Source organism: Coffea arabica, chromosome 1c (genome assembly GCF_036785885.1).
Source record: "Coffea arabica cultivar ET-39 chromosome 1c, Coffea Arabica ET-39 HiFi, whole genome shotgun sequence".
NCBI classification, from domain to species: Eukaryota; Viridiplantae; Streptophyta; class Magnoliopsida; order Gentianales; family Rubiaceae; genus Coffea; species Coffea arabica.
In genome coordinates, this window is record NC_092310.1 from 38,044,017 (window position 1) to 38,059,303 (window position 15,287).

The 15,287-nt window shown below is 35.9% G+C and overlaps 1 protein-coding gene across 6 annotated transcripts; it reads right to left on the reverse strand.

The window, feature by feature from the left end:
• Positions 1 to 506: 506 nt before the first annotated feature.
• Positions 507 to 10,804, reverse strand: LOC140013974 (uncharacterized). Of its 6 annotated transcripts, none has more exons than XM_072064280.1 (5): positions 10,107 to 10,804; positions 9,396 to 9,459; positions 8,663 to 8,722; positions 5,814 to 5,874; positions 507 to 5,087 (listed from the first exon to the last, which is right to left on the reverse strand). In XM_072064280.1, the coding sequence occupies exon 5, from the start codon at positions 4,177 to 4,179 to the stop codon at positions 2,905 to 2,907; it is 1,275 nt and encodes a 424-aa protein (XP_071920381.1). In that variant the 5' UTR covers positions 4,180 to 5,087; positions 5,814 to 5,874; positions 8,663 to 8,722; positions 9,396 to 9,459; positions 10,107 to 10,804; the 3' UTR covers positions 507 to 2,904. The 6 variants fall into 6 exon arrangements, with proteins under 6 accessions (XP_071920381.1, XP_071920340.1, XP_071920465.1 ...); XM_072064239.1 differs by having other exon boundaries at positions 9,396 to 9,464; XM_072064364.1 differs by lacking the exon at positions 5,814 to 5,874 and having other exon boundaries at positions 9,396 to 9,464.
• Positions 10,805 to 15,287: the final 4,483 nt, after the last annotated feature.

Here is a 15,287-nt window from a genome sequence, read left to right on the forward strand (position 1 = left end):
CCAGTAGAACACCACTTACACTACTCTCCGTCCACCATTCACACCCCCTACTGGGCCCAAAATCCTCAATAAACACGGGTGGTAATACTCGAGTATACCAATTAGTCGAGGAGATATCACTCCACTCGATAAAGCAAGAGACCCAGGGCTCGTTACCCAACCGACCAAGCCCCTGCCGGCTTGACTAGAGTAACTTGCCACAGGGTTTCTGGAATTCCAGGAAGTGCGCGCATCATAACAAGTATGTCAAGTCAATTGCAACAATAAACAAGTATATATCATGTAAGGGCAAGTGCGATAAAGTACACTCTTGCCCTAACAATTCACGCATGTGGCATGTAATCATATTGGCACGTATCAAGTACAAGTATCAAGTTCAATTCAGTATTTGAAAGCACTCACCAAAAGATATAGTGCTTTTACTGGTCACTCTCAGGTTATACTCCGAGTTCGGAGTCCAAATCTGCGATAAAACTCAATTTGAGAACTTTGAAACATGACTAGAGTTCGAAACTTAGACGTTTCGTTCAATAAGAATCAAGAAATTGAAATTCACTCGGACAGTAGTCGTGAAACACTTGCTCGCCTTTTTAAACAGTAAAACTTTGTAATATTTATACTTGAAATTGTCTTGCGAGTTGAAAGTACAAGAAAAACATACTTCGAGCAATCATTATTTCATTTCTCAAGGGTACAAGTTCGTCCAAGTCCTAACGTATAACACTCAAGAAACATAGTGGCCAAGGTTCTTGCTAGTTCAAGTAATAAGTACTTAACCTTCACTCAAGTCGCTAATATAGTTTTCTAGTCCTCGAGTAAAAATTCGGGCAGCATGCCCTTTGTGTTTACCTAATTTTCCAGCCTTTTAGGCTTCATTGTTTTTCTCAAACACAACCCAACATTATACATATCAGCAATTCATGTCAAGAGCCGTTCCATAGGCTCACAATATCATAATAACAAGAATCGTATTAAGTACAAGTGCAGAAATTCAATTTAGTTCAAAACAGATTCGACGTACAAATGCGGAAATAACATATCTGAGGCTACGGTTATCAGATTAAAATGAAACCTACGCCGTTTCGAAGCTAAGACACAGAGCTACAATATTCATGAAGGTCACTTAGTCCAGTTCCTAATGTAACTTAGTCAAATTCTCGAATTACTAAACCAGAAACCAATTCGTCGGCTGTTTAAACGTAGAACACTGTAATGAACATAACTCAGTGTACACAAGTCCGAATTAGGTGTTTTTAGATGAATTTTAAAGCCAATTCAGAATACTACAACTTTCATGTTTTGGCCCAGAGCTAAATCAGTACGGCTCCTAGTCAAAAAACGTGATAAACTGGACTTAACTGATGAAACGGACTGCTGGGAAATATTTAAAACAGTAAGGGTATTTTGGACTTTTCACATCCTACGTTACTCCGATTGAGCTGAAATTTTGTAGGCACCTATAAAATGTCATTCTATACAACTTTTCTTCTTTGACCTAAGGCGAATTCGGCCTCTAACACACAGATAAAAATTCGGACAGAAAGGAAGCAAGAATTTCCAGAAATCTGGAATTTTTTATTTCTAGTGGAACTTTCCTTAATTTCCCACTTCAAACACTACCAAAACCTCTCTTATAATCTTAATTCAACATATAAGCATCATACAATAAAATTGGGCAGAATTTCCACAAGCCCTAGTTCATCAAATAAATTGGGGAAAAACCTCTAAAACATGCTAATCATCCATGATTCCACCACTATAATCAACTACTAAACTTAATTTAACAAAATTGAAAGCAAAACTTAGAGAGATAAGCTCTCTTACCTTGAATAGAGGACACAAAGAGTAGCCCAAACTTCCTCCTTCCAAAAACTTACCACAAATCACCACCTAGTCACTCAAGAACAAGTTTAATCGGTTTACTTTGTTTATTTTCTCACTAAGTTGTTGGATTTGAAGGTGAAATGAAGAAATTTTCTCTTGTTCTTACTCTCTCTCTCTCTCTCGGCTCCTTAGCAGAAAAATGAAGGAAGATGGAGCTTGGTTTGTCTTATAAGGAAGTAAGAAGATTAGGGCTAATTGTGACCACAATTTTTTGCCAACACTTGGACTAATCTTGGCCACAAAATTTTCTCTTTCTTTCCTTGCCTTTGAGCCACAATTTTCGGTCAGACTTAGCTGGTAGTGAGAGGATATTTTGCTCAATTATCAATGAGCTTGTAGGGTAAGAAAGTGGTGGTCAAGTGGTGCGTTCAATCGGTAGCGCGCGGGACCCGCCGGTTCGCGCCGTTTTTCTTAAAAACTCACGTACTAGTGTTTTTACTTCCCATTCACTAACCTTATATCATTGCTACTACTCACATATTATTTCTCACTTAAAAGTCACTTTTAATCACCCAATTTGGTCCTTGCTCCGTATCGAAAATTCATCCGGCGGAAAATCGCGAAAACCCTAATTTTGCTCCAAACTTGAAACCGAGGAATAAAACCCTACTTTCTAGATTCATTTGCACTTATTATGGAATAATTGGATAGTAGGGCTTTAATAGATGAAAATTTTCAACTAAAAGGAAATTTTTAAGAAAATGTGAGGAATTTTCCAACTCCAGTAATTAAAATTAGGGTTTCAATTAAAATAGGAGAGATTTAGGAAAACCGGTTAGTCAAAAGTAAACTAGGGTTTTTTGGCTACAATTTTAGGGTTTCTAGTCTTTTAAAACAAAATTAGGTTTTAAATCAAACCCAAAGAAATACACTTTAATATTTTCTTCACAAACAACCTCCTAATATTCGGGATGTTACAATCTCCCCTCCTTAAAAGAATTTCGTCCTCGAAATTCATGCATGCACTTCGAATAACGTAGGGTATTTCCTTATATATTCGTTTCCGGCTCTCAGGTCGCACTATAGCCAAAACTTAGTTAAACAATAGAAATTACGAATCGTACCTTCTACTATCTCTGTTGGTTCAGGTACTGCCTGTTGGTTCAAGGCATACGCTCTAGCCGGCACTCTTGGCTTAGTTCCTCCTACACTTGCTTGTTCAGGGTTTAGGCGTGATCTACGGGGACAGGTTGCAAGCTGGTGTTCGGTGTTACCACACCATAAACATTTTCCCGCCTTTCGCCAACAATCACTCTCCACGTGATTGGCCTTCCCACAGTACCCACAAGATACTTGAGGAGCTGAGGTCTGGCCTCCTTGTGAGGCACCTCTTGCTTGGCCCCAGCCACGCGAAGCTCCTTTTGGAGTACTTTCCTTAGATATCCCTGAAATTTTCTCACTACCATCTCCTCGGCCTATCTTAGAAGGTGGCATATCTAAACCACTTTGTCCTTGCCTTTGACTTCCACCAGGCGCACCTCTCCTTTTTGCATGGAAAGCTCTCACTTGTGCCCTAGCAGTCTCTATCCTCAAGGCTTTCTCCAGAACCTCTGTGAATGTATTAATTTGGACCGCCTCTAAGGCTTCTTGTAACTCCACGTTCAGTCCTTGTATGAACCTCCGTACTTTTCTTTGTTCCGTAGCTATCAGTTCGGGAGCAAATTTGGACAACTTTGTAAACTGAGTCTCATACTCAGTTACACTCAACATCCCCTGACGGAGTTTAATGAATTCGTCCTCTCTCTTCTCCTGGACGATGGGTGGAAGGTATTTTTCGTTGAAGTCTCGTACAAAGTTTAGCCAAGTCCATGCAGTTCCTTCTCTCTCCCACTTGGCCCTCACTACATTCCACCAGGCCCTAGCTGGCCCCTCGAACTGAAATACAGCGAATTGGACTTGTCTCTCCTCCGTATAGTTTAGGGCAGCAAAAATATTTATCATGGCCTCCAGCCATTTCTCAGCCTCATACGGGTCTGGCCCTCCTAAAAACTTGGGTGGGGAGAACTTTTGGAATCTCTCCAAAGCTCTATCCTGCCCCATATCGGGGTCCCGAGGTTGGTTTACAGGGGCTTGACCCTGTTGTTCCACTAAACGGGCCAGAATATTAGTCATTTGCTGGATGGCAGTTGCCACTTGATCTCCCCCTGTAGCTTGGGGTTCAGGTTGTGGCTCAACCGTTGCCTCTCTTTCCTCTCTCGATTCTCGTACCGATTCCTGGGCTTGTCTACCCCCACGGCTACGACTAGGACCGCGTCCTCGATTAGTTCCCCTAGCTTGACTTCTTCTACCCTCCATGGTTCGTAGCGAATCAATTATATCAATATAACCAACTAATCAATAATAGAATATAGCCACTAAGTAACTATATAAATATCAACAGCACAAAACAGAATAATGCAAATCATAAACCCCTCTAAATCATAAAACAAGGCAATACAACACATTCGATCAAAACAAGTCACATAGCTTATAGAGCAGTAACCCTAGGTATTGCTCAGGCACTACACTTAATCAAGGCTCGAAACACGTGAATAAGAAGGATCCCAAATCCCATGAATATCTTCAATATATTTCAAGTCCATACTATTCACATTCCCCGTACCTTTCTTTCGTAATCCAAACTTATCTCAATATTACGCGAGATCTCAACTGATCGTAAAGGTGTTACTCCTTGGTATTCGGGGACAAGAATCCAAAAATATGATAATTCACCACTCAAGCTGGCCAGGCTCAAGAGCAAATCACCCATATTAAAGATTCCTACCCAACATACATATCTAAGGTCCCCAACAATAGACAATTGTTCCATACTTAACAATTCAATTCCCACAGTCCGAGAACCCTCTCCCGGCACGAGCTCAATAGGAGCTCTGATACCATCTATGACGACCCCACCTCCCCCTAAGGCGTACCAGAGGGTTTGGCGGACCGCCTGCCCAGCTCTCGCCAGGACTCACTCACTCGAATCACGTGCACACACACCAAGCACCATTAATAATATTCGCAATTCAAGCTTATAATTTACATTGATAGAAATCAAGGTACAAAGTCTCGATATACTTAAACTAGTTCAAAATATATACAATCCAAGTACAAAATGTTCCATTCGAGGAATAGCGCGAGTACAAAACCAACATTCAAAACAAAGTCTAAAGTAACTAGACTACGCTAGCCTTTACACTTCTCACGCTTCACTCGTACCCCTGTAAGGAAAACAAATAGCGTGGTGTGAGCTAAAAGCCCAGTGAGGTTCCAAATAGCAAATTGACCATTATTTATAAGTACTAGTTTTCGATATAGCAAAGTAACGAGCATGAAAAGTTCATCAAAGTGAGCAATAACACTTCAAGTAGCAATCTCAAAATGAGCGAGTGTAAAAGTTTTCAGAAGAAACAATAATCCAATAAACAATAATCATTCCAAAGCATAAGGATACGGATGGCTCTCAGGAGCCAACTTCCATTCATCATCAGGGCTTGATCACATAGTAGTTGACACTCCGTCAACTTTCAAGTAAAGGAACCAATCCAGTAGAACACCACTTACACTACTCTCCGTCCACCATTCACACCCCCTACTGGGTCCAAAATCCTCAATAAACACGGGTGGTAATACTCGAGTATACCAATTAGTCGAGGAGATATCACTCCACTCGACAAAGCAAGAGACCCAGGGCTCGTTACCCAACCGACCAAGCCCCTGCCGGCTCGACTAGAGTAACTTGCCACAGGGTTTCTGGAATTCCAGGAAGTGCGCGCATCATAACAAGTATGTCAAATCAATTGCAACAATAAACAAGTATATATCATGTAAGGGCAAGTGCGATAAAGTACACTCTTGCCCTAACAATTCACGCATATGGCATGTAATCATATTGGCACGTATCAAGTACAAGTATCAAGTTCAATTCAGTATTTGAAAGCACTCACCAAAAGATATAGTGCTTTTACTGGTCACTCTCAGGTTATACTCCGAGTTCGGAGTCCAAATCTGCGATAAAACTCAATTTGAGAACTTTGAAACATGACTAGAGTTCGAAACTTAGACGTTTCGTTCAATAAGAATCAAGAAATTGAAATTCACTCGGACAGTAGTCGTGAAACACTTGCTCGCCTTTTTAAACAGTAAAACTTTGTAATATTTATACTTGAAATTGTCTTGCGAGTTGAAAGTACAAGGAAAACATACTTCGAGCAATCATTATTTCATTTCTCAAGGGTACAAGTTCGTCCAAGTCCTAACGTATAACACTCAAGAAACATAGTGGCCAAGGTTCTCGCTAGTTCAAGTAATAAGTACTTAACCTTCACTCAAGTCGCTAATATAGTTTTCTAGTCCTCGAGTAAAAATTCGGGCAGCATGCCCTTTGTGTTTACCTAATTTTCCAGCCTTTTAGGCTTCATTGTTTTTCTCAAACACAACCCAACATTATACATATCAGCAATTCATGTCAAGAGCCGTTCCATAGGCTCACAATATCATAATAACAAGAATCGTATTAAGTACAAGTGCAGAAATTCAATTTAGTTCAAAACAGATTTGACGTACAAAAGCAGAAATAACATATCCGAGGCTACGCTTATCGGATTAAAACGAAACCTACGCCGTTTCGAAGCTAAGACACAGAGCTACAATATTCATGAAGGTCACTTAGTCCAGTTCCTAATGTAACTTAGTCAAATTCTCGAATTACTAAACCAGAAACCAATTCGTCGGCTGTTTAAACGCAGAACACTGTAATGAACATAACTCAGTGTACACAAGTCCGAATTAGGTGTTTTTAGATGCATTTTAAAGCCAATTAAGAATAATACAACTTTCATGTTTTGGCCCAGAGCTAAATCAGTACGGATCCTAGTCAAAAAACGTGATAAACTGGACTTAACTGATGAAACGGACTGCTGGGAAATATTTAAAACAGTAAGGGTATTTTGGACTTTTCACATCCTACGTTGCTCCGATTGAGCTGAAATTTTGTAGGCACCTATAAAATGTCATTCTATACAACTTTTCTTCTTTGACCTAAGGCAAATTCGGCCTCTAACACACAGATACAAATTCGGACAGAAAGGAAGCAAGAATTTCCAGAAATCTGGAATTTTTTGTTTCTAGTGGAACTTTCCTTAATTTCCCACTTCAAACACTACCAAAACCTCTCTTATAATCTTAATTCAACATATAAGCATCATACAATAAATTTGGGCAGAATTTCCACAAGCCCTAGTTCATCAAATAAATTGGGGAAAAACTTCTAAAACATGCTAATCATCCATGATTCCACCACTATAATCAACTACTAAACTTAATTTAACAAAATTGAAAGCAAAACTTAGAAAGATAAGCTCTCTTACCTTGAATAGAGGACACAAAGAGTAGCCCAAGCTTCCTCCTTCCAAAAACTTACCACAAATCACCACCTAGTCACTCAAGAACAAGTTTAATCGGTTTACTTTGTTTATTTTCTCACTAAGTTGTTGGATTTGAAGGTGAAATGAAGAAATTTTCTCTTGTTCTTACTCTCTCTCTCTCTCGGCTCCTTAGCAGAAAAATGAAGGAAGATGGAGCTTGGTTTGTCTTATAAGGAAGTAAGAAGATTAGGGCTAATTGTGACCACAATTTTTTGCCAACACTTGGACTAATCTTGGCCACAAAATTTTCTCTTTCTTTCCTTGCCTTTGAGCCACAATTTTCGGTCAGACTTATCTGGTAGTGAGAGGATATTTTGCTCAATTATCAATGAGCTTGTAGGGTAAGAAAGTGGTGGTCAAGTGGTGCGTTCAATCGGTAGCGCGCGGGACCCGCCGGTTCGCGCCGTTTTTCTTAAAAACTCACGTACTAGTGTTTTTACTTCCCATTCACTAACCTTATATCATTGCTACTACTCACATATTATTTCTCACTTAAAAGTCACTTTTAATCACCCAATTTGGTCCTTGCTCCGTATCGAAAATTCATCCGGCGGAAAATCGCGAAAACCCTAATTTTGCTCCAAACTTGAAACCGAGGAATAAAACCCTACTTTCTAGATTCATTTGCACTTATTATGGAATAATTGGATAGTAGGGCTTTAATAGATGAAAATTTTCAACTAAAAGGAAATTTTTAAGAAAATGTGAGGAATTTTCCAACTCCAGTAATTAAAATTAGGGTTTCAATTAAAATAGGAGAGATTTAGGAAAACCGGTTAGTCAAAAGTAAACTAGGGTTTTTTGGCTACAATTTTAGGGTTTCTAATCTTTTAAAACAAAATTAGGTTTTAAATCAAACCCAAAGAAATACACTTTAATATTTTCTTCACAAACAACCTCCTAATATTCAGGATGTTACACACTCCACTCAACTCCTCATTATACCCTTCAAAACAATAAACACTTCCCTCATTTAGATGGCCATATCAATATCAGTAATCTGCTACTCCGTGGTAATACTCGAGCATATCGAAACACTTACCCAAAGTTACCATCCTACTCGACCAAGCCCTTTGCTGGCTCGAATAGTTCGTTGAACAGAGGGTTCTGGGGCCTAGTTTGGCCAGTGTGATAAAGTACATACACGGCTTACAGTCATGCACACTTACAATATCACTTGATTAATTATCAACCTTCAAGCTTAACTAAGTTGAGTGCGATAAAGTACACCCTCGACTTAGAAGGCGAGGGACAATTGAGATATATTTTACAATGAATCACATAACAATATTTCATAATAAGTACATTTGTCACACAATTTCACTTAAGTACACATAAGCAGTTGAACACATAAAATCGGAAACACTCACCCAAAGTAGTTGAAATTCACTTCTCGGTGCTCGGTCTCTCATCCGATTCACCCTCGACTCCTGAGATATTTGTAAATTTATTAGATTATTTGTTAAAATTTTCTTAAAGTGATGTTGAATTGTAATACTTGGTGAAATTAATGGTTTAAGTGATTATTCTAGCTGTTTAGACTTACTTGATTCTTTTAACTAAATTCAACTTAATATGACACAATTGGCTAAAAGTGTGTGTGTGTGTATATATATATATATATATATCTATATGTATGATCCAAGATTTTATTTCTTTTGTTTTGAGGTAATCTTAGTACTTATCTTTTCTTATAAAAGTTGGAATCTAGGTCCTAAAGGTCATTTTAGAAATCAAAATTCAAAATTAATAAATTTTCTAGAGATTGGCAACTTAGTATTACTATGAACTTCTTTGATTTTATCCTATATTTTGGATGAATTTTCACAAGTAAAACTGTTATAAAATAGTTTGAGGAGGTTTTGGTTAGTTTTGGTTCAAGTTCCATTGTAGAATTCAAAGTTAAACTCAAAATTTTAGCACTTATTTTAGAATGGTTCAAAACAGTTTTCCAGCAATGGGTAGTCAAGTTTTTTCCTTTTGTTTGCTATTTTCCTCTTTAAACTTCCTCAAATTCAAGGTACATTTTACTATCATTCAGTTATGGATAGTTTTTTTTTTTATTAATATTTAGCTAAAAAATTCAGAAAAACTCAGTATTACAATCGAATTCATCCAATCAACCCAAATCTGCCAACAGCTTCGCATGCTTGACCAGCTCTCATTTCTTTCCTAAGATTTAGTTATTTCCTCCCAAATCAGGACAATCGCAATATACAGAGTAAAACAGAGGAGTAGGGATGTTATTTGATCAATATATGCATAAATTTCAGGTTATAAGATGAAATCGAAGTCTAAGAAAACGTAACAGCATTCTCAGGTTCAATGTTGAAGTTTTCGGCCATAAATCTTCACTAACATTTCATTTAATGCATCAAATATCAACCAAATTCGACATGCATTCACATAAACATTGCAATAAGATTATGTAAGTTTGAAATCAAGCAAAAACTTCTCATCAAATTCCAGTTTTAAACCAGAAAATTCATCATGGGGCAAGTTGGAAATTTTCCAGCAGCCATGCAGTCCTCCAAACAAGAATTCCAGCCACAAGAGTTAAGTTTTTCACCGCAGAACTTATATGCGTAACCAAATAAGAATATACAGAGCATAAAGCGTGGATTCTACTGATAATCTAGCAAATTCTTTTTTTTTTTTTTAAAAAGAACCAAAATTGCAGCTTTTCTATTGGACAACATGCAGAAACTTTAAACAAACTTCCGACTTTGATGATTCTTTTCTTGGTTATAACTCAACCTAAAACATTACTAACTAGAAGTAGCAGGAAATTGAAGAAGAAAAGTAGTTAACTACCTCTGGTTTCTTCACGTTTGTGGACTGGAAAGTTCAGCTCTCTCTCCCTCTCGAATCCGTGGCTAACTGAGCTAGAGTTTCCTTGTTTTCTTGGTTGACGTTTACGGTTGAAGGGACGAAGGAAGTGCCTAATTCTCTTGTTGTTTCTTTTCTGTTTTAATAGGTTAAGGAAGAAAGAAAGATTATGTTTCTTTTACTCTTCCTCTCGGTCAAATGGAAGGCTACTGACACGTACTAGTTTCTCACAGTTTCTTGGCTGAAACAATTTTCTGCTCCTACCCGATGTTCTAACTACTGAGTCGGTGTTTCCTTGCTGCCTAATTAAAGCTTAGAAATTGCAGGGAAAGAATGGATCTCAGCTTTTGGTGAGTAGGAAGAGAAATGGTAGCGGCTTTTTGTGTTTCTCTCTCGGTTCATAGTAAGCAAAGGAAAAGGAAAGATTGTGGCTTTCTTCCCTCTCGGTCACCGCCCAACTAGCACAAATGAATTTCTTAGCTCCTCTCATTCGGTCATCACCTCACTTAGCAAATAAATGGCCAGCTATCTTAACAGGTGTTATTCACCGCCCAATCTAGAAGCCAATTCCTACTGGTTCTCTCCCTTCCACGGCTTGGACTTAGCAGATAGTTGGCTGACCTCTATTCGGTTCCAATCACAGAAGCTTAATCCTCTCACGGTTTTGGTGTTATGAATTCTGATAGTTATTCCTTGGCTGCATGGTAGTTTGTCTAATGTTTAAAGTTAGTTTGGTCTTTTAGTTGTAGCTTATTTGCTCACTAAGGGCTGAAATTTTATGATTTCATGCATGGACTCCTAACTTCATTTGTTCCTATCTATGTATTCCTATAAAAATTTTCCACCATTTTATGATATTTCTAAATTCTCAATTTTATAAAATTTCAATTTAGACATTTAATTTGACCAATTATTTGTTATATATAATATTTCTAATATCAAAGTAAATAGAACGAAATAAATTCAGCGCATACACATAATTTTTTTTTGAGTTCTCACACCTTACCATATTAGGAACACTAGACACGAAGAGAGGGATTCTACCCCTCTTTCTTTTCTCTGACTTATATTTTTATATCATTTATTGTTCCAATGTGCTATGTGTTATTTATCAACTAAACTAACCTTCATTTTCTTCTCTTTTTTTGCATTCATGAGCCTTAGAAACAAGAGTTCTAACATGGTACTTTTTTAAGAGCTCAACTTATTAAATAGATTATTACACGTTTAAATTACAATTTATTGCATTAATATTCTAATAATTGAATATAATTTTTTTAGGCCTACTCAGACATTGAATTGAGGTCATATTTCAATCATCGTATTGCATATTTACTCATTTTAATAAATTGTCATCATGCATCATTCATAGAAGGAACGCCATATAGAGAATCCCACATTAGGAAATAAACTACTCTTTTGTCCTGAATATCTAATCTAATGAGATTTGCACGTTTATATTTTTTTGTACCATTCAAAGGGATAGTGCACAAGATAAGATAGGATCCTATCCTTTCCATGATATGGCATTGAAAATTATAGAGCAACTTTTGCACATTAGAATATGAAACCTCTAATATTCATTTTTTTGCCATTTTGTCAAAGTTGGTAAAATCCCTTGCATAAGGACACTAAGTTGAAGAAAGTCACAAATGATTCCTTGTTGTTGGGATAATAAATATATTGAGGCCAAATCTTGATTTTACAAGGCTTATAGACTAATGTATTGCAACGAAAATTGTGAAATTTGAAACTACAAATAGGCGGGTAATCTAGTCGATTTTTAAATAAACCATTAATTCCATTCAATTCATTTGATCAGTTTATTCTCTTTTAGGGTTTTGATCCATGCTTCATTGAAGAAACTAGTCGAGACATTGCAATTCTTTTAAGAGTAGGCTCTTTCATGCTAAATTGACTTTTAATACCTCTTCATGTGTCAAAGCAAAGTGGTCAATCCATTCGAACTTTATCCTCATCTTGTTAGGTCAAATGTCTCCTGCCATTCCAATTAACCAATTTTTCAAATTATTTTTCAAGTCGAATTTCAGTAAATTGATTGGATCTATCAGGCATTGTATGGTGCCTACCCTAAAGAATTGTATTTTTCATACTAAGCTAACTCTTGGCATAAAAAGGATCTCCCATAGGACATGCATACTGGATTTGCAGTTTTGCTTACTAACTCTGGTATTTTTCTTTTTATTTTTTCCCCTTCCATGCATTCATAAAAGGCATTTCGATAAGACAGAAATGATTTTTCCATATTTAACAACAATTTTGATCTGATAAAGTTTTAAAAATTGAAAATATTACTTGATTCTTAGGCAAATCCTATAATGCAAAACATGGAGAATCCATCTAGAAGTGTTAGGTTAAAGCATTTAAGAGATTTCATGATATAGTTGTTCATCAATAAAAAAAAATCTTGATTTGTTGTTTCTAACACATTTTGTTTTAAAAGAAGAGAGAGAGAGAGAGAGAGAGAGAGAGAGAGAGAGAGAATGTGTGTGTGTGTGAAGGAGAATTCCTTAGAGATTTGTTTCTAATTTGTATTATAATTGAGCAAAATTTTTATTTCAAATATTTGTAATAATAAAGTTCTTCATTTAGACTATTCTTGTTTGCAATTTTGTATATATTTATGCATATTTCATTCTTTTTTTGGCTTATACAAAGACTTCATGATGGATCTCAAGAAACAAGACTAAGTTAAGATTCCCAATTTTGTCATTTCTTGCGCGAAATTCACATGTGTGTATTTAACTTTCTAAAATCTCTACATGCACTAGATTTGTGACCGAAACAATTCAATGAGAGTGTTTGAAGTAGAAATCAAAAGCGGTCACTTGAACTTGTTAGCTTGTTTTAAGAGACCAAGTATGATGGCTTTTCTCTTTCATTGGTGCTATTCACATTTTTTCTAACTCTGTTAAGTATCCTGAATTAGTCACCTTAATTGACAAACTTCAAAGTGAGGCCATTTTTACTTTTGAACGCCCAATATGTCTATAACCAGATTCAATCTACATATAGTTGAAAGCAAAAAAATAGTAATTACTTTTATTTGTTTTGAGAATTTGGGATGATACTTTAAGCATTTGTTTCTCTATCTATACAGATTTTATCATTTGCTCTCCCATTTGAGCCATCAAAAGTACAATGTCATGTCAAATAAGAGTATTGATGATTACAATCATACTTGGGAAAATTTTCAAATGTAAAAAGGGAATAAATTCTCCACAAAGAGTTATTCTTTACTTGGTTGTCATGTAATGTAAGAATGATACCCTGGCTATCTTTTGTACTATTTAAACATTGTTTATCTTTTGCATCCTTATTTAAGTTTAAATTGATGGTTCATTTCAAAAGTACTTATGATCGCACCCTACATTGGGGTAGGAGATTTGAGAATTTTTAATAATAGTAAAGATGCCGAATTTTTTTTTGGAAAAGACATGAAGTATTCAAAAAAAAGAAAAGGACATCTATCTTCTAAAAGTTAGGGGTTTTTTATTCTACCATTGATATATGGACTTCAATATTGGCAAAAAAAAAGAAAGATAAAAATGCAAAAAAAGGAAACAGAGAAAAAGAAAAAGAAAATAAAAAAAGAAAAGAAGAAAAAAAGAGAAAATTCAATGCTGAAATCCCTTTAGTGATGATGATAAGTGTCGAAATAGAGTCAAAGATCTTTTATGTCTGAACCCAAAACTAGGGCAATTTTGGAAGGAATGCGATCTTAAGTGCAACATCCTTGAAAATCTTATTTCTTTTAACTATCATTTTCAAATCATATTATAAGTTTGTAAAGTCCATTGCTAATTTATCTTTCATGACAATTTCAAGTAAAGATCAAACTTCTAAGCGATTTACCAATCACTCATGGTCATAATGTCATAATTTGTTTCAGTGTGTTCAGCTTTCTCTTCAACCCATAGATTACAAGCCCGCAGAACTTATATATTGACTAAGTTTTCATAAGAAATAAGGGTGATGAACTATTTACTTTCATTAAGATGCATTAAGATGCAGTATTGAATGGGTTAGATGCAATCTGGACACAAAAGTAAGACAGATCTTGATGCACCATTTTAACTATCCTGATAACCCTGAAAATCAGGAATAATACCCACTCGATTGATCCTAAAGGATGAGCTAACGAAAAAAAATGATCCTTTTTCTTAAACACTGATTCTAAGTGAGGAAGAGATCTATTGCAATTTGGTTCTGTTTTGAGAGGATCATCATGAAATCTTCTACATGAGTTTAAGCATGATATTTAAGCTTCTTTTTCATTTAAAGAATGCAATTTCTATTGTACACCAATGCACATTGCATGTTAATATGTGATTATTTTTTAAATTTTAAGAACCACAATTTTCTCGTTTTTGTCAAATAAATGGAAGTCATCCAAACAAAAATTTTTGCAATTAAATGGGCTAAATTGAGGCAATTTTTATAATATATTTGTAGGGTATGCATAAGGGTCAAGTAGATTTCAAATCTATTGTTCAAATTTTGACTTTGATAAGTCAACACTTTGCATGAACCATAATTGCTACATCATTGCTCTAAAATAAGGAAAGTTTCGTGAAAAAAATTTAAGTGCTTATTATACTTTGAAAAATCCCCTCTATGCAGGTGTTTATGGTTGAAATCGACGAAGAAGCGCAAATCAAAATCTTACAAATTTGAATTTCAACCACGAATAAAAAGGGGCAATAATGCTACATTGCAAAGTAGAGGGTTGGCTTATCCATTCAGAAGGAGTACATACTTCAGCCAAAAATAAAGGAAGAGAAAAAAGAAAGAAAAGTCTAGTTAGAATTAAATGGGGACAATTCTTTTAGTTTTTGTCAGCCCTGCACTGAGAAAAATTTTGAAAATTGTGATTTCAAAATTACCTCAAACCCATTATATGATCTACTGTCAAGCATTAACCTTTCTGATTATGATCTCCATCTTTTGCAATATTTTGAGGAAAAATTTCCTTAATTAAATGGCAAATAATGTAAACACATATTCACCAACTTTGTAAGGGAATGATTGTCTCACTGATACTATCAATTTTGAAACATATTTTTGAATTGATAAAGGTTGTCGATAAAGTTGTTCATTAGGTGAAAACTCGAAAGGGCACCTTTTCGAAAAAAAAAAAGAAAA

What these genes read in the sequence shown, in the direction of transcription:
- LOC140013974 (XM_072064343.1), bottom strand. Translation starts at nt 4,179, where the DNA reads ATGGAGGGTAGAAGAAGTCAAGCTAGGGGAACTAATCGAGGACGCGGT.